The sequence below is a fragment of the Gastrolobium bilobum genome, unplaced genomic scaffold, assembly GCF_033153095.1.
Source record: "Gastrolobium bilobum isolate Gb01-03AN ecotype WA unplaced genomic scaffold, APGP_CSIRO_Gbil_v1 utg6195, whole genome shotgun sequence".
NCBI classification, from domain to species: Eukaryota; Viridiplantae; Streptophyta; class Magnoliopsida; order Fabales; family Fabaceae; genus Gastrolobium; species Gastrolobium bilobum.
The window spans coordinates 65,880-84,887 of NW_026898878.1; the positions used below are offsets into that span (position 1 = coordinate 65,880).

The following is a 19,008-nucleotide window of genomic DNA, read 5'->3' on the forward strand; positions in this document are numbered from 1 at the left end:
CTGTTCTGATGGCTCCCAGTCCAATTCCGCTCAAGAGCCAATAGGAAAGGAAAGGTAGATGAAAAACAGGTGCAAATTCGAGTGTATTTTGAATACAGATTTGCCAAGGTTTTCATATCTGACGAGGTTTAACACAACGAATTCGTATTTCTTCACAAGGATATATGACAATAATATATGTTGTATACCCATTATCAGACGAAAACAATGATATTGTATTATAAAATTTCTTCTGATGCATCAATAAGCTTTTGAACTGAAATTCCTCAGATTTGAATAAGAGGAGCAACCTCCAGCAATACCAGAGTGGTAAACCAATATATCAGGACCAATCAATAAAGATAACTCTGAAACAGTCTAAAGATCATAACATAATAAAGTACACAGAAGAAAAAAGGGGCAGTCATAACGTATATACAATTCAATCCAGAATTTCAACATTAATCGACTATTTACCAACAGCTGGGACAATAATCCATCGTGTTACATTACGACACCACCCAACAAAAGGACAGCTACAAAGATTTATTGATCGTAAGAATTTGTTTTTCAAAACCCACCCTCGTCGAGTACGTGCCGAGGAAAGGAATATATCTAATTACTTTCCGCAGCTCTAAAAATACTGAGCAAAGAGAGGAAGAGATTGATGATGTCCAGATACAAGGAGACCGAAGCCCAAATGTATTCATCGTACGAGTATCTCTTGATTAGGTTGTCTGTATCATATACAATATAGCCACAAAATATAATTGATGCCACGCACCCATAGATCATCACAGATAACTTACCCAGTGGGAAGAAAACCTGCAAGGAAAGGAACACACAGGAAGAATTCAACCAAAACGATTACAAGGATATAATAAATATGAAGCAACAATCTTTGAAGACCATATTACCTGAATCAACCCAAAGACCATAAGAACTAGCAGTGAACCGAACAAGAAAGGGCCAAGAAAATTGAAATCTTGGCCTCTACTTGCGGCCCAAAATGTATAGAGAGTCAGACCGACCACCACCACAGCAGTTAATATGACAGCTTCCAGAATAACTTTTTCTGCATCCAATCTCCAGTGTCATTAGTAAAAATTCAGAACCACACAAAAGGAGGCAACTCTCACTGAAATATGCAACGTAAGCAAATAAAGTTGCACAATCCAAAATATACAAGGGATAAAAGTCCTAAGGCGTGACAACTGACAACCATGACCTCAAATTCGATTTTACGAATGGTTATATTTCCCATTGCAGAAACAGTAGTTACGTAAAAACTAACAGATCAGATAATAATCAAATCTCATTAACTCATTCTCTATGAAAGAAAGTAACCAGTGAGTCAAATTTTAGACGACTAATGTAACCATGAAAACAAGCGTTCACAAATAACCTTGACATCCTCCCAGCCCTCACACAAAAACCTCTTCAGTACAAGTGAATTTTCAGTACTCACTGCCCTAGTGAAAATTAAAAAAAATTAAAAAATAAAAATGGACTAATGCACTTAGGTGAGTATATGATTACACAGAGTCCTCATTACTACTGAAAATGTATCCCTTCATTACAGAGCCATGCACATAAGCATTTGTACTTGGTCACAACCCACAATGATGAACGTGTCTAAACATCTAAAGATGAATGACACCAATGTCCATCCTCCTTAATTGGAAGGACACATCAAAATCTAAAATTTGACCAAGCAGACCAAACTCAATTTCCAGGTATGACAATTAAAACAACATACACCTTTAAAATTATTTCATTTAAAAAATATTGAACCAACAAATACATCGACTAATTAATCCCAAATTTGAACCAAATAACCAACACAATAAGCAAGAGCAAATTATCTTAGTTACAATCAAGATAATGAAAATTTCAAGAGAGAGAGAGAGAGAGAGAGAGAGAGAGAGAAGATGTTTGAATCTTACCACTAGTAAAGGCGCAACTCAATCCAACGGCAAAAGAAAGTGAAACAGTGAAAATGGCTAGGAGGAGGTAATTGACGGGATGCTTCTGGTAATAATAGTAAAGGGGACACAACGCTGCAATTACACGCAAATCAAACACAAGAATTGTTAGAGAAAAACCGAACATGAAATAAGTGATAGAATCCGAAGCAATTAGGACAAGAGACGCACTGATAAAAGGAACGAAAATAAGAACGATGTAGAGAGCCATGCCGGCGCCGGTGCTGACGAAGAAGTTAGCGACGGGGCGATTGGTGACGACGAAGGCGCCGACGGCAATGGTGACGAGCAACTGGATGGAGATGATGGAGTAGACTTTTCGGATGAAGGACCACCGCAGTTCAGGGCTCTCAAGCATCATCGGATACAGAGGCCTCGCCCCCCCGCTCTCCACATCATCAGTTTTCGTGTACGCCTGATTCCACATCTTCAGAACTTGATCTCAAAAAGCTTTTTCCTTCGAGAAATATTCTTGACTTGAGAAAGTGAAGGAAACGAGAGGAAAATGTAAAGAAAATAATTAGGGCTTTTTGATCTTATTTTTCTGCGTTGAACGTGGAATGAGATTGTCTTCGCCGGAGTTAGTAATAAATAAATAAATAGAATCAACCGCACTTGAACGAGCCCCTTGCTGTTAATTATTAATCAGAAGAAACTTCGCGAGACATCGCATTGCATATCTACACCCAAACTGACACGTGGAATGATATCTGGTTGACGCGTGTACGGATGGAAATGTTCTAGATTTCTCCAACGGTGATTAGCGAAGCTAAGCAACTTAGCCCTGAGACGGGTTTTTGAAGAATTTGGATTTGAATTCAAATTTGAGAGCATTAGCACTTGCCAGAATGTTGAGATGAGAATATACCTTTGTGGGTTCCATTTCTTTCTTTTTGGTCCACCCAATATTTCTTTTTAAATTATGGCAAAATATAATAAAATAAGATGAAGTGGGAATTTTAAAAGAGTTATGAACAGTTAATGATTTATAAACAATAATTTCGCACACGGATGTTGTCAAAATAAGAAATTGAATAATGTGGCGGACAAAACACCACTTGACGTAGTGGTTCGCAACTAGCTTAGCATCGAAGATTAAGCCATCGGCCATAGCATTAAAAAATGTAGACTCTCAGGATAACCAGTACTAGAGTTCCTCAAAGTATTGCATTTGGTCTTTTATTAATGGGTTTTATAAGAGTTATGTTGTAGGAAAAGTAATTGTGTTATGTTATAGAGATTCGTTTTGCGTGCCAGAGTTTTTTTTTTTTTTTTTTTTGCTGCGGACCCACAAAATGTTGTGTGTGTAGGAAAATTTTTGTGATTATGTTAAATGATAAATGATAAACCCTTTATTAATTAGGATGTTTGGTACAACTTTTCTTTTAGAATTGTTGGGAATATATGAATGGGTATCGGAAAATATCATATTTGATATAACTTTGACAAAAATTATCCAATAAAATATGTGTTCTAGTATTTGTGATTTGTGTTGAAATTGTGATAAAAGTTACTGTTCTAAAATATCACTCTCAATGTGGTATTTTGGGATAATCGTGTAAGTGATTTGTGTTGCCTACTATTGGAACAGTGATCAATGTGTCACTGTTCACTGATTTTTTTACCTAAATGTCACGCGAACAGTAAAATTTACCAGACTGCCACACTTGAAGTTCGTTACCACTGGTACCGAACTTGGTAGTCAATGATTTCGTGACACGTGGCACATACGAAGTTCGCTACCAGGGGTAGCGAACTTCGTGTCCTATGTGGCACAATCTCGTTGCCCGATCAGAATTAATGTATCAATCACAATCACAAAAAGAAAACGAAGAAAAATAACTATGTAATTAATGTACTAATCACAATTAATGTATCAATCACCAATCACAATTAATGTACCAATAACCAATCACAATTAATGTATCAATCACCGATCACGATTAATTTTGATAACAATTAATATATCAATCAAGAATCACAATTAATGTACCAGTCATAATTAATTTTGATTGGTGCATTAATTGTGATTGGTGATTGGTACATTAATTGTTTGATACCATTGTTACGAATTCGAACTATGTTTGTGAGAGATAAAATATGTCAAATGATGTGTTATTGAGTAGATCTCGAAAAGTTATATGAAATAAAATAAAAAATATCTGATTTGGATATCTGAATCAAAAGTTACGCCTTCCGAAGTGATTGGTGATTGGTATATTAATTGTGATTGGTACAATCAAAAGTTATTCTCATTTGTAAATTAATTGTGATTGATGATTGGTATATTAATTGTGATTGATGATTGATAGATTAATTTTGATTGGTACATTAATTAAATAGCTCATTTTCCTTCGTTTTTTTAATTGAGATTGGTACATTAATTAAATAGTCATTTTCCTTCGTTTTTTTAATTGTGATTCGTACATTAATTCTGATCAGGCAACAAGATTGTGCCATGTGGCACCTAGTTCGCTTGGACCTTCAGCGAATTTGGTGCATGTCAGACACGTGGCAAACCTAGTTCGCTGCATGTGGCAGAGAACTTCTTCAATGTGTCAGCATTTTTTGCAACGTAGTTCGCTACTAGGAGTAGCGAACTTATTGTCCACTAGAAACGTGCCACATCAGCAAACCAAGTTCGCTGGACACTGTAGCGAACTTGCCCGCGTGATATATTGGGAAATAATATTGTTTGCGTGGTATTTAGAAAAAAAAAAGTCAGTGAACAGTGGCATTTTGGTCACTGTTCCCCTACTATTTTTGTATTTTCAACATGTTTTTCCATCAATATTTTACTTTCGAATCAAACATAAACTCAGTAAACTTAATCTAATTTTTCAGGTAATATTTTGGCCTATCAAACAATTTATTTTTTTTAACTTTCCTACAAAACTCATTTTCCCACTATATTCCTAGTAATTGTATTTCTCTGATAAAAAAAATTCATTTACCAAACGTCCCTTAAAACTCCTAATACGAGGAAATTTTTTAATCTCAATCCAAAAAGTTTCTTAATTAAGTGGGTTGGTAGAGCAAAAATTTATAGAATTCAAATTATATTTTTTAACTATTTGATGATTATATTGATATCAATTAATAAACATTAGTATCAATTAAAATTAAAATGAGTAGAATGATATCAATTATTCGTGATGGATATAATTTAGTATTAACATTTATTGTAATTATATTTTTTAATTATTTGATGATTATATTGATATCAAATGTTGTGAAATTCTGATAATGTCTGAAGTCAATTTTCTTGAGTCTATATTGATACCATAGCTGTGAGGTTTGAGCTTAAACACTGAATTTTCTTGTTGAGAGACCTCATTGTTGTAACACTCTAGAACTTAATTTGTTTCTCTGTAATGCATGCATTAGTTGAGAGGATAAATGCATTTTATTCTCGTTAGCTTATGGCCAAAATAGCCCACTTGTATGAAATTTTTTCATTGCTAGCCCCTTGAGCCTGAACTTAATTTGTTGATAAATGACCTGTGGCCGGATTGATGGTTTAACCTATATCCATGTGACTTACCTTGATTGAGATTGAATTACTGATGTGTTGAAAATAAAACAAAGAAATTGAGGTAAGCTCCACAAAGGTCAAGTAAGTAGGGGATGTAGATGTCATCTGTACCCTTATAAAAAAAAAGAAAAAAAAGAAAGAGAAAAAGGGTGAATGTGCATAAAAGGTGGCTGACAAGAATTAATTCTCGAAATTCTGTGGGAATGTTAGTGGAGCAAAATCATTGAGTTGAATGTGCTAAAGTGAAAAAGTATCAGTTTTTCAATCTCATTATTGTTTGAACTATTATCCATATATTCCTACCCTTTAACTTGGCTAAGTTACAACCTGTGAAGTCCTTTTGATCAATTGGTGCATGTGTTTGATTCTTCATTTTTAAGAATTTTTGAGAATATGATCAAGCCTATGGTAGTGTTATAGCTGTTATTGATTGAGTGCTCATGATACCCTTAAACACTGAGTGTTGAGTGGACATTATTTATCTGTGTGAGGGGTAATCAGTGTAGACTTATATTTTTAGAAAGCTGATGACATTGTTGGAAATTTATGATATTGGGTTAGTCATGCACAGTATATTGTGTCTGAGAATGTCTATGTATTGTTATGCTAGAAGAATTGATGGTTTCCTGGATTGAGTCTTGTAGATTGCTAGGGACAGCAACGTTTAAATCTGAGAATGATTTGATGTGCCTCTGGCAGATTGTAGTTTTCCAAGCTGAAAATGATGAGAATTAAGTCATAAAAAAGCAGTTTATATACATATTTGCTTACTATATTGACTTTTCCATATCAATGATATTTCTCACCTATTGGTTGTGTTTATATAGGTAGAAGAAGTAGAAAATATGAAAGTGTAAAAAGCTTGGTGGCGCAAATCCACAACGGTGGAAGTTTCATGCTAAATCAAATTTGCTGGCCAAACTCCAGAGAAGTGGCACAACTTAGCGCCACACTGGCGCAAGTTGGCACCACCATTCAAGGCCAATATCTAGAGAGTTGGTGCGGTCCAGCGCCACAGTGGCGCGAATCCGCGCCAGTTGAAGAAAATGGCACAGTATCACGGGCAGAGAGTTGGCGCGGTCCAGCGCCACAGTGGCACGGACTCGCGCCAGTTTGCGATTTTTGCAGTAACGGGTTTTGACGAGGGCAAACTTGGAAGAAAAGATGGCTTATAAATAGGATGTTTTACACAAAATGAATAGGGGAATTTTTGGAGAAATAGCCGTCGTGCTCAGAGAGAGAGAGAGAGTCCTGTGCAGATTCTGTTCATCTTGTTCTTTCAATTATCCAATTTTCAGTTTATGTTGAATATTGCTAGGTCTGTCATGATAATGGTTGGCTAGTTTTTTTTTACTGTAGTTAGGGTCACGAACCCTATGTGAACCCTTGTTACAACGGATTGGTTTATAATTATTCGTTTATATAATTATCTTTATCTCTACGCTGTACGTAATTTCTGTCTTCGTTGTTAGAACTGATCAATCTAATAGTTGATGATAGTTTGAGGGTTAGAACCCTAGATAGGAATATTGGGGTTTTGATCTTGAAAGGGGGTAGGATAACAATTTATATGCATGCTAGGAATAGATGTATATTTGATTGTAGATGCTTAAATTATTGGGTTCATTGCTTAATGTCATGAGGAACATTGCAAGGAATTGGGGTTAAAGGGTTAATCTTGCATGGAATTGAGGGTTAACTACTAAATATTTTTAGATAATAATTTATCTGAGTAATTATATAAATGAGTATTGTAAATCAATCCAAAGTAAGAAGCGAGAATCATTTGGTGAGTGCACTCTAGCTACAATGCTTTCTCATACTTTTACAAATCAATCCTTATTTTTATTTTTATTATTCATCACAAAAATTCCAAAAATATGTTCTTGCTTTTATTTCTTATTTTTAATCAAATCAACAATATTTCCCACACACTTATTTGGATTCCTCCAATCTTAAAAGGATAATTATTTGATATTCGATCTCAATCCTTGTCGTCTTTTCTTATCACTGTATTACTTGTGCGATTGGTACACTTGTCGATGAGCATCACTCTTACACATTTGTAAGAATATCCTACTCCATATATATATATATATGGGAAAAACATTTCTCGTGTTGTGTCTCTTCGATTTGCGTGCAAAGCTTTTTTTCTTTTCCTTTTTTTAATAAGTATGAGACCCACAACTAGTTTAGTCACAACGTGAGAATTCAATTATCATGCAACATGAGAAAATCAAAGCCCTATATATATGTGAGTTTATATTTCTATAGCTATTGTACATGCAGCAATCAAATACTTGTCATATATATACGTGAAAGTATTAAATGTGAGAAATCATAACCATACAAAAGGGGAAAATATTAAATGTATGGAGATCATAACCATACACCTGTTAAAGCAACTGTATATTCAAGGGATGCTTAAATTATATTATCATATTTTACTTTATTTTAAAAAAATTATTCCTCTTTTATTGGGCGCTCTTCCAAGATAATAAATTTTATAGTGCTGGAACTGGGGTTGGCAAAACGGGCCAACTCAGCTCGACCCAACCCAATTCACATGCAACCCGAAAAAATGAGCCGGGTTAGGGTTGGCTCGAAAAATAAAACGAGCTAGAAAACCCAACCTAACCCGACCCAAGTCGGGTTAGGGTTGGCTCATGGGTTGGCTAAAAAATTTGGCTCGTGGGTTGGCTTGAAAAAATAGCTCGCGAGTTGGCTTGCGGGTTGGCTCGAAAATTGCTCACGGATTGGCTCGTTTTCATCCTATTTAGATGAACATGTAGTATTAATGCACCAGCTATGTGGCTTCCATCAGCTTAAACAAAGGGTTATAGAATGAGAAGTAAATGCAAAATGTTCTAGTTTCGAATTTTCTTCACAACGAATTTGCACCAACATCGATAAACAATCAGAACGACTTGCTACCAAGTGGGTAAGATATTTGAACCAAACAGAGTTAGCATAGTCTAACAATGTAAAATTGGCAGGGATGTGAGAAGATTAGGGACTTGGCTTTAGAGAAGGAAGAAAGATGATGACAACATGTGTAGGTTTTGTCCATTTTGTATATTATATTTTTTATTTTTTATTTAAAAAAAAACTCAACCCACGAGCTAGCCCGTTTGACCCGCGGGTTGGTTCATTTTTTCTCGAGCTGGCTCGGGTCGGCAGCTCATTTTTGCAAACCCAACCGACTCATTTTTTACGAGTTGGCTCATTTTTGCCAACCCTAGCTGAAACTTAACTAATCAATAATTTGTAAAGAACCAATTCAACCCAAAAGCTTAAGTTATTGGGTGAGGATACATTAATGATTTTATATATCTCAACATAATTCGACTGATATATTCAAAAATATAAAATTGCACCACGCTATAGTTGATAAAAGAGATTGAAAACAAAACACAAATAATGCAAAGAGTTAGTAACGGAGAAAAATTGGCAAAAGCCCCGTACTAGGAACGTTATGCAAAAATTTGTCCAGTTCAAAACACATTTGGAAAGTTTTTTCATACTAAAGCAGTCAAATGCATTATCTGACATGACGAGTTGAGTCCCGTCAACAATACTGACACGACTGCCTTCCACGTCTAATCTGCTTGAGTCCCGTCACTTAAATTGACGGCACTACTCGTGTCAAATTAAGTGACACCACTTGTCAATCTCGTCACAAAATGTGATGACACTCATCACCAAAGATTAGGCATCAAGTGGCTGATTGAAGTGTATTTTATGATTTGGCCCTCATCTTTAATAAATTAGAGTGTATTTTCTTTTTTAATTTCCAAGTGATCAACCTTATTAATCAAATGCAACAACGTTTAGTTTTTATTTTACAGAAGTTAAAAGTGTTTTTCTATTGGCAAAACAGTTTAGTTAGTAGTATATTTAAGTAATTATAATCTATAAACTTACTTATTTTATTAAAAGCTGCTTATGTGATCAATTATAACGCCCACGTGGAGACTAATATTATCTTTAGAGCAAAATTATAAATTCTAAAATCATTGGACATTTCAAAATTTATCAAAGACGATGGCCAAATCTAAAAATTTAAAATTTTATTCTTAGAATTATGATGATGTGCTGGCACTACACAAACCCAATGTCCCTATTTTCAATCAGCCACAAATCTTTGGTGATGAATACTGTCATATTTTATGACGAGTTGACACGTGGCGTCACTTAATTTGATGTGAGTAATGCCATCAACTTAGATGACGAGACTCAAGCAAATCATGTCACGTGGTATGTAATTCTTGCACTTTACTAATGTGGACAGCAGTCACGTGAGTATTGTTGATGGGCCTCAATTCATCATGTGAAGAGGCACATTTGACTGCTCTAGTATGAATTTTTTTTTTTCAAATATGCTTTGAATTGGATAAATTTTTGCATAATCTTCCTAATACGGTGCTTTTGTGACTAAATGGTTTGGTCTTCTTTTTTTCTAACAATGGGGCCACACAAAGCCTGCTCATTTTTACTTTATCTAGATGTCTCTCATCGAGGTCCACTAACGCCATGTCCAACCCACCATCTAGACCACACATAGCACCATCACCGTTATCGATTCCCTCATTGAACACAGTAACACACCACCAATGTGGAAAATTTTCAAATTTTAATGAACAAATCTCAAATATAAAGAAAATTTTGGGAATCCGGTACAGAGAAGCAAAATCATCAAGATAGAATCAGCTAAAAAATCATTATGGTTTTAAAAATAACTAATTACCAAAATTATATATTAAAAAAAAAAATTCAGTTTGGGCTCATGTATGCCATACACTATTTTACGTGGTGTTTTATAAGAGGACTAACTTTTCTTTATTTATTTTTTCACTGATTCATCAATTAATTGAGTAATTCGGTGTAACCATACATGACTTTAAAGGTGATAAAACTTCGCTATTTAATTTTCAACATAATTACATAAACATGATTCAAACTCAACACTATTAATTAAACTAAAACAATATCATGCCAATTGATTTTAGTATTTGGTGGTGTACTAACGTTTTCCACAAACAAAACATTAATAGTATGGGAGTACCTAAATGGATACTTTCTTTTTTTCATATTTGGAAAAAAATTCAATGTTTTCCAAATGTGAAAAAAGAAAATATCCATATACTAAAGTTTTGTTCGTTTTCCACATATATTAACTTTGTGATCCTCTATTAATTAAATTATTCTTGCAACTCTCATCACTAATTGATTCAAATATTACCATTTATTCATCATTAATGCACCAACACTTTTTTTGGATAATGCACCATCATTTTAATTGTATAAATTAAGAAAAAGTGACCACGAAAAGGTCTTGTTAAAGGAATCATATTTACAAATGGGGTTATCTTGGAGTACCTCATGTATTTATAAACATTTAATCACGCGATGTCTCTTCATTTTCTACTTACGCCATTTTTAGATATGCAAGTCTTTGGTTGTTAGGATTTTTATACTTAGGGAGTGTTTGGTTCAGGTTATATTTTTATTATCCCATGCATCTGGTTTTGGGATTCTTTGACATTCATGTTTGGTGAAAGTTTTTCAAAAATTTCTCCATCTAGCAGATTTCCCTAGCATTTGAAGAGTGTGTGTAAAATGAGAAATATTTCACTGTATAGAATGACAATTTCAATGGTGATTTTTATAATTGCATGGATAAATAGCAAGGGGACATCATGATGGAGACCAAAATACCCCAACTAAAGAACATGAATGTTGAATGAGAGATCTATTGACATTCAAAAATTATAAACGGGTTAATTTGGTAATTTTAACTTATTTCTCATCAATATTTTATCTTCAACCAAACATAGATTTATAAAATTTTACCCAATTTTCCCGTTAAAATTTTGGTCAATCAAATAACTTTTTTTTTTAAATTTTCCTAACAAACTTTTTTTCCCACCATATTCCTATTAATTATATTTCCCTGATAAAAAAAAATTTATGCTCTACCAAATGCGCAGTTAACTTTACTTGACATACCCTCTTTTCTAATTGTTCTAGCAAAATAATTTACTTGGCACCTCATATTACAGAAATACATCGTTTTTTCTTTATTTCTCTAACTTTTAGTTTTTTGAATTTGTGTCTTTCATAACTCTCTCTCTCTCTCTCTCTAAAAGCAAATAACCATTTAGATGCAGCAAACAACAATCGGCGTGTTTTTGTTTACTTCCTCATATTTCCCAACTTCCCATTGTAGAGTGTTTTATTTATGTAGTGGATAAAAAATCAAAATAGTATTAATTGGCTTTATTTAAGAATATATTATAGCCGCTTAATTAATGAGGAAATATTTTTCTCTTGTTCAATGAGACAATTAGATTGTCTCATGCAACACAAAAAAAAGTAAGTGGGACCCACTAAGAAGAAGAGAGAGAAAGAAAAAATAGGTCCTACTTACTTTTTTTTGTGTTGCATGAGACAAATTGTCTCATGCAACATGAGAAAAACATATCCTTATTTAATGACCAAACTGAATGTTACGATATCAGTTCAAATGATATATACTTGATTTTGTTCAAACAAGGTCTTGGGTTTTAGTTCTCGTGAATGCAATTTACAAAATAATTTCTCCAGTGAGAACTAGCTCCACCATACTGTAGATATTTTTGATAGAGGTGGTAATATGGGTTGAACCTGATGAGTCAACTCGTCAAAACAGGCGGGTTGAATTACACATTTCAACCCACCAACTTGCCTCAACCCTCCTCGTTGGGTTGTGGGTCAAAACAGGTTGGTGGCGGGTCAGGGCGGGTTGGCTAGCCGGGTCAATTTTTTTTTTTTTAATATTAGGTAGTATTTTATTTGATTTTAAGGTTTTGTGATATCTAATTTTTTTTTATCTTAGTATTCTCTAGAAAAAATAAAGAAGAAAAACTTTATTTATGACAAAGATAATCTATATATGAAGACAAGAATAAGTTTGTAAAGAATGTCTGATTGAATATTAGCATACATTTAGGGAGCGTTTGGTTGAGGAAATTTTTTTGGAATAATAGGGAAATGAGATAGATAGAGAAATGATTGGAAAGATAGATAAAGTGAGATAGGTAGAAAAATGTAAAAAAAAGTTGTTTGGTGGGGAAAAACTTTACTGGGAAAATTATGTAACTTTATGAAATCAACAGTGCATTAAAAGTCAGATAACCGGTTTTTCGAAAAATCCCACCTTTAAATTGGGTTTCTAAACAATGCGGATATCTATGTTTCTCATAAATCCAGACAAATTGGATAGATGAGTTTTTGGTGAAAAACGTTGAAACAAACATGGTGTTTCTAAAAGCCATACTTGAGAAAGATAGATATCCCCTAAAAAGCTCCCAACCAAACACCACCTTAGGCTTAAGATTGAAAAAAAAAACTAAGAGAAGTGTGATATGAAAATAAGTAATATTATAATATTAATAAATATAATTTATTTTTTAATTTTAATTTTTTAGGTGAATTGACCCGCCAATTCACCATAAAACGAGACGAGTTGGGATTTTCAACTCATATTCAAGAGGCGGGGCAGGGCGGGCCAACCCGCTTTTGGCGGATTGACTGCGGGTCGGAGAGGGCCGACCCGTTTTGCCACCCATAATTTTTGATTTGAACAGGTAAGCATTATAAAGATAGACAAAAACTTTTATTTTTTAATAAAAGCACATAAAAGATAGACAAAATACAAGATAATTAATTATATGAAAATGGTTTAACATTTTTAAGTAACCGGAGATAAATTATCTCTTATAACCTCAAAATGATGTGGTTTTAAGGTTGGAGAGAATATATTTCTATAATTTTAATTTATTATAAGGCTATATTAATTATTATCATTATTTTATTTTCTCTCAATCACAAAATAACATTATTTTAAAGTAACAAAAAATAAATTTATCTCCGAATTGACTTTAAATATTAAACCCATATATGGAAAAATGAGATATTAGTGTCTCCTACTCAATTTTTTATATTTTTTATTGATAATTTCACGTAGAAAGCACCACATGAAACAGCATCTCACACATGTAGTTGTCTCAAACGCTAAGGTTTCCTATGATTTTTATGATCTACATGGCAACATGGAGTCCATGTAAACATATTCTCTTACACGACTTCATTTTCTGTACTGTAGGATACATATTTCTTGCTCAAAAATAAAAAAAAAATACAGGATATGAATGAAAATAAATATAAAGATAAAAATAGTATAAAAGTATTATTTTTTATTATATTTGATAAAAGAAATACTGTCTATTTTGTGATTCTGGAGCACCAAAAATATTTTTCCCTTAAACAACACAACAAGTTATATGACAAATTTAATAGGACAATAGAAATTTTGAGGATCACTATCAACTATTTAAAAGTTTAGACACTAAAATCAAAAGAGCCAAATTTTAAAAACAAATATATTCTTATAGAACATGCTAATTTATAAATTTTTTATTTATAAATTCTTACAAATTTAATTATATATTAAGAATAGTACATGAATTAATTTATGTACTACCCTTAATATATAATTAAATTTATAAAAATTATAAAATAAAAAATTAGTAAATATAACATTTCTCAATTTTTATATTAATCCTCTAAAAATTATAAAAGACATCAAGTTGATCATTTCAAAAAATTCAAAAAATAAATATTTTTTACTATAAAAAATTATTTAAAGAACTCACTTATAATTTTTTTATAATAAATTTCAGCATTTACACATATAATATTTCAAATCAAACTGTTTGAAAATACAATAATTTAGAGAAAGAATCAACAAGGAATCAATTTCAGACGAGGAATATTTGAGCGTTTTGTCATTGGCATTTGAAAAGGACTGCATAATACCTGGTCACAGCACACTCCCGTTATTTTCCTTTTTATATTCTATTATTGTTTCATTACTCTCTTTCTTTTTTATTTTTCCAAGTTTTGTTTTTTCACTTTGAATCATCGTCCTAAGTCCAACGTTATTCTTTTACATTTTGGTAAGTTAAACTTCCGACCAACAGTGACTGCACTTCTATGGTCTCCAACTCCGAAGGAAGGAAAGTAAGAAATTAAAAGGAAAAGAAATTTACTTTTCCTTCCACCAAACAAAGGAAAAAGTAAAAGTTAGTTAAAATCGATTTTTTTCAGTTAGATTCTCCCTCATTTTGATCTGCATACCCCTCATCCTGTGCTCCAAATCCTTCATTCGGTTCTGCAGATTGAAGCCACAAGTGAAGTTTCTCTCTCTCTCTCTCTAGCATCTTTCGTAGCCATTTTCCCTTTTTCAGGATATTTATTGTTTTATGCTGAACTGAAGAGAATAGAGTAGAAAAAAATAAATGCTTTTCCTTTCTTGGAAGCATAAAAATCTTCACATAGATTTTGTCAATGGGGATAAGCCCATTAATCATTTTTTTAATAGTTATATCAATTTACTAGAAAGATTTTAGTTTGAGATTGATTGTTCCGTTTCTTCTAAAAGGGGAACACAAAGGAAGGAAGGGAGAAAAAAAAAAAAGTATTTTTGCTTTCTGGGGTTGGAGTTTTTTGAGTTGAGGGTAGTGGAATGTGGCCAACGGGTAGAAGCTGCGTTTTTCTCTTTTGGTAAGGTCTACTCCTTTCCTTTGGCCCCAGTTTGTAAAGGTTTGATTTTGAAGAAGGAGAATATAGTGCTATAGTGGAGATCTGGGACTTGTTTCGTCTCTTATGCCCCATGAGGACTTTCTTCACTGCAGAATCATGTAAAAATGCACGCCCAAATGCTCTAAATCCACAGTCCTGGCTCCAAGTTGAAAGAGGGAAGCTTCCCAAATTGTCATCGCAGTCCTCATCTGCATCAATGTAAGTTTCTCTTTTCAACATTTTTAATTTGAAGCTTAACTTTTTTAGCCAATTCACTGAATTAAGTGGTTTGCTGTTAACTGCTATAGAGAATCTCTGATCAAGGTCCCAGAGCCACCTATACTCCCATTCTTTAAACCTGTTGATTATGTGGAAGTTTTAGCTCAAATCCATGAAGAACTTGAGTCATGTCCTCCACAGGAGCAGTCAAATCTGTTTTTGTTACAATACCAGGTTTTTAAGGGCCTTGGAGATGTTAAACTGATGCGGAGAAGCCTCCGGGCTGCTTGGCAGAAAGCGAAAACTGTTCATGAGAAGATCATATTTGGGGCGTGGTTGAAGTATGAGAAGCAAGGGGAAGAGCTAGTTTCTGACTTGCTCACGGCTTGTGGTAAATGTGAAAAGGAATTTGGGCCCATTGATGTAGAATCTCATATTCCTTTTGATATAAATGTAAGTTCCCAGGAGAGAGTTTTGATGAATGGGAACCACACTTCACAGTATGTTATTTTTATTGTTGGAAATGAGAAGATAATCTGTGATAGACAAAAGATTTCTGAACTTTCAGTACCATTTCATGCAATGCTAAAGGGATGTTTCAGTGAATCACTCTCTGAGACTATAGATTTGTCTGAAAACAATATCTCTCCTTCAGGTATGAGGGCAATAAGTTATTTCAGTATAACAGGCAGTTTACTTGAGGTCCCTCCAAATCTTCTGTTGGAGATATTAGCTTTTGCAAACAAGTATTGTTGTGAAAGACTAAAGAATGCTTGTGATAGAAGACTTGCATCCTTAGTTTCCTCCAAAGAAGATGCTGTGGAGCTCATGGAATATGCTCTTGATGAGAATTCAGCTGTCCTTGCAGCTTCTTGTTTACAAGTCCTTTTGCGTGATCTTCTCAACTGCTTGAGTGACAATCATGTGGTGGAGATATTTGTTCATGCTAATCGGCAGCAATTGGCAGTCATGGTTGGGTCAGGTTTATTTGCACTTTTCTGTTTCTTAAGTGAAGTTTCTATGAGCCTTAATTCTAGGTCTGATACAACAGTTCATTTCCTGGAACGGTTAGTTGATTTCGCTGAAAATGACAAGCAGAGACTGCTGGCTTTTCATCAATTGGGATGTGTAAGACTCTTAAGGAAAGAATATGATGAAGCCCATTGCCTTTTTGAGGGGGCTGTAAAAGCAGGTCATATTTATTCTGTTGCAGGGTTAGCTAGACTGAACTATATGAAGGGTGAGAAGCTTTTATCTTATGAGAAGATCAGCTCAGCCATTTCTTCTGTTACTCCACTTGGATGGATGTACCAGGAAAGATCACTATACTGTGACAATGATTTGAGGTGGAAAGACCTTGAGAAAGCAACTGAACTGGACCCTACTCTTGTATATCCCTACATGTATAGGGCTGCCTCTTTAATGAGGACAGAGAATGCTCAAGGTGCACTAGCTGAAATCAATCGGATTCTTGGCTTCAAACTTTCATTAGAATGCTTGGAACTACGATTTTTTATCTATCTGGCTCTTGAGCACTACAAAGCTGCCCTTCGTGATGTACAAGCAATTCTTACTCTGTGTCCATGTTATAGAATGTTTGAGGGGCGCGTAGCTGCATCTCAACTCTGTACTCTCGTGCGTGAGCATGTTGAACATTGGACAACAGCAGATTGTTGGGCAAGATTATATGACAGTTGGTCTTCTGTTGATGATATTAAGTCTCTATCTGTTATCTATCAGATGCTTGAATATGATTCGGCAAACAGTGTTCTATACTTCAGACAGTCATTACTTCTCCTTAGGTATGTTATAAATGTTTAATAACTCTCATTGATTGTAAAAATTTATTGAATTCTACTTAATTCCATATTGAACCACATGGAATCTGATGTGGTAATTGGTGTTTCATGTACAAATATATATTGAATCATACAGTAAGTATCATAACTAAAAGGATAGGTAAATAATAGCTGTTTTTAATTTTCATGTTATATACATGTACAATTCTTTGTTCATGTAAAAGTCCCTACACCTCTGTCAGTTAACACAATCACAAAGGAGGACAAACCCGCAACATAAAAAATTTCCTTTGAGATCCAAGTTTCCCTTGTGGAAGTGTATCTGAAAATGCTTCAGGATCCTCTTTCATGTATTCTAATACCGACTGGAACTTATGAATGCTAAGGAGTCTTTAAATCTGACATTTTTTTGATTTAGGCTAAACTGTCCTGAGGCAGCTATGCGGAGTTTACAGTTGGCTTGGCAACATGCATCAAGTGAGCATGAACGACTTGTATATGAGGGTTGGATCTTGTATGATACAGGTCATTATGAGGAAGGGCTCCAAAAAGCTATAGAGTCTATTAGTATTAAAAGGTCTTTTGAGGCTTACTTCCTGAAGGCCTATGCATTGGCTGATTCTAGTCTAGATTCATCATGTTCTTCAACTGTTATTTCACTTCTGGAAGATGCCTTGAGGTGTCCTTCTGATAATCTGCGCAAAGGTCAGGTATGGTTCTTCTTCTACTGTACCACTTTCGGAAATATTTCACTAATCGACAACCAGTGGCCATGAGAAATTATAAAGAGAAATTATTTCTCTTACATTTGAAATTCATTTAGCAGTTATTGGTAACTCTGTATAAGTCATGAGCATGTGACCTTAGATGTTCTGATGTTTGAGCTCTAGATAATACCAAATTTGAAGCGATAACGTGCAGGTGTATAAAGAGTTTAACACCTCGCTAATGTCAATGTGTAAAGACTGATAAACTTGTTAGCCATTATAGTCAGTTATATCTGTGGCATCACATCACATCCATACAAGTAGGCTACTTTGGATACAATTTGATTATAGTTTCTCTTCCATTTAATTTACTAGGCCCTGAACAATCTTGGAAGTGTTTTTGTTGACTGCGGTAAATTGGACTTAGCTGCTGATTGCTATATCAAAGCCCTTAAAATCCGGCACACCCGAGCACATCAGGGTCTTGCTCGTGTTCATTTTCTCAAAAGTGATAAGGCTGCTGCTTATAAGGAAATGACCAACCTTATTGAGAAGGCAAAATATAATGCATCAGCATATGAGAAGAGGTCTGAGTACTGTGATCGTGAACTTGCAAAGGCAGATCTGGAGATGGTGACTAGGTTAGATCCACTTCGGGTGTATCCTTATAGATATCGAGCAGCAGGTTGATATTTTACTTGCTTACTCACCTGCATACTCAATTCTAAGGATATTCATATATGCAAAAGAATAAAAACAGCTTTGTTAGTCATATATAGGAACCTTGTTTGTATGTTAAAATTTCAAATGTCCGTTGTTATTGTCAATTGTTGTGGGTGCTACTGCCAGTAGCAAATTTTACTCATGTTGTCATATGGTGTTATTGCAGCTAGTACTTGACAATATGTATATGGTGTATGTGGTTGCAGTTTTGATGGACAGCCATAAGGAAGAGGAAGCCATTGCTGAACTCTCTAGAGCAATTGCATTTAAAGCTGATTTGCACCTCTTACATCTACGTGCAGCATTCCATGAACACAAAGGGGATGTTTTAGGTGCGCTAAGAGACTGTCGTGCTGCACTCTCAGTGGACCCAAACCACCAAGAAATGTTGGAACTTCATAGTCGTGTTAATAGCCATGAGCCATGAGCCATGAGTC

The 19,008-nt window shown here is 34.3% G+C and overlaps 2 protein-coding genes across 3 annotated transcripts; one reads left to right on the forward strand and one right to left on the reverse strand.

Moving 5' to 3' along the window:
- Window positions 1-247: 247 nt before the first annotated feature.
- LOC133284966 (protein LIFEGUARD 2) lies at window positions 248-2,559 on the reverse strand. Its single transcript, XM_061482113.1, has 4 exons — window positions 2,136-2,559; window positions 1,926-2,039; window positions 897-1,054; window positions 248-804 (listed from the first exon to the last, which is right to left on the reverse strand). The coding sequence occupies exons 1-4, from the start codon at window positions 2,389-2,391 to the stop codon at window positions 595-597; spliced, it is 738 nt and encodes a 245-aa protein (XP_061338097.1). The 5' UTR covers window positions 2,392-2,559; the 3' UTR covers window positions 248-594.
- A 12,004-nt stretch (window positions 2,560-14,563) lies between these two features.
- On the forward strand, window positions 14,564-19,001 carry LOC133284992 (ETO1-like protein 1). 2 transcript variants are annotated; one of them, XM_061482142.1, is made up of 5 exons: window positions 14,564-15,342; window positions 15,432-17,144; window positions 17,560-17,851; window positions 18,224-18,533; window positions 18,778-19,001. In XM_061482142.1, exons 1-5 carry the CDS (start codon window positions 15,215-15,217, stop codon window positions 18,996-18,998), a joined length of 2,664 nt encoding a protein of 887 aa, XP_061338126.1. In that variant the 5' UTR covers window positions 14,564-15,214; the 3' UTR covers window positions 18,999-19,001. The 2 variants fall into 2 exon arrangements, with proteins under 2 accessions (XP_061338126.1, XP_061338127.1); XM_061482143.1 differs by having other exon boundaries at window positions 14,564-15,340; window positions 15,424-17,144.
- Window positions 19,002-19,008: the final 7 nt, after the last annotated feature.

Excerpts from the sequence above, each read along its gene's own strand:
- LOC133284966 (XM_061482113.1), bottom strand. The coding sequence starts at position 2,391 with ATGTGGAATCAGGCGTACACGAAAACTGATGATGTGGAGAGCGGGGGG. Across the intron at positions 2,040-2,135 it reads TATTTTCGTTCCTTTTATCA|CGTTGTGTCCCCTTTACTAT; the intron begins GTGCGTCTCTTG and ends GTGTAATTGCAG. Across the intron at positions 1,055-1,925 it reads GAGTTGCGCCTTTACTAGTG|AAAAAGTTATTCTGGAAGCT; the intron begins GTAAGATTCAAA and ends GATTGGATGCAG.
- LOC133284992 (XM_061482143.1), top strand. The coding sequence starts at position 15,215 with ATGAGGACTTTCTTCACTGCAGAATCATGTAAAAATGCACGCCCAAAT. Across the intron at positions 17,852-18,223 it reads ATAATCTGCGCAAAGGTCAG|GCCCTGAACAATCTTGGAAG; the intron begins GTATGGTTCTTC and ends TTAATTTACTAG. Across the intron at positions 18,534-18,777 it reads TTATAGATATCGAGCAGCAG|TTTTGATGGACAGCCATAAG; the intron begins GTTGATATTTTA and ends ATGTGGTTGCAG.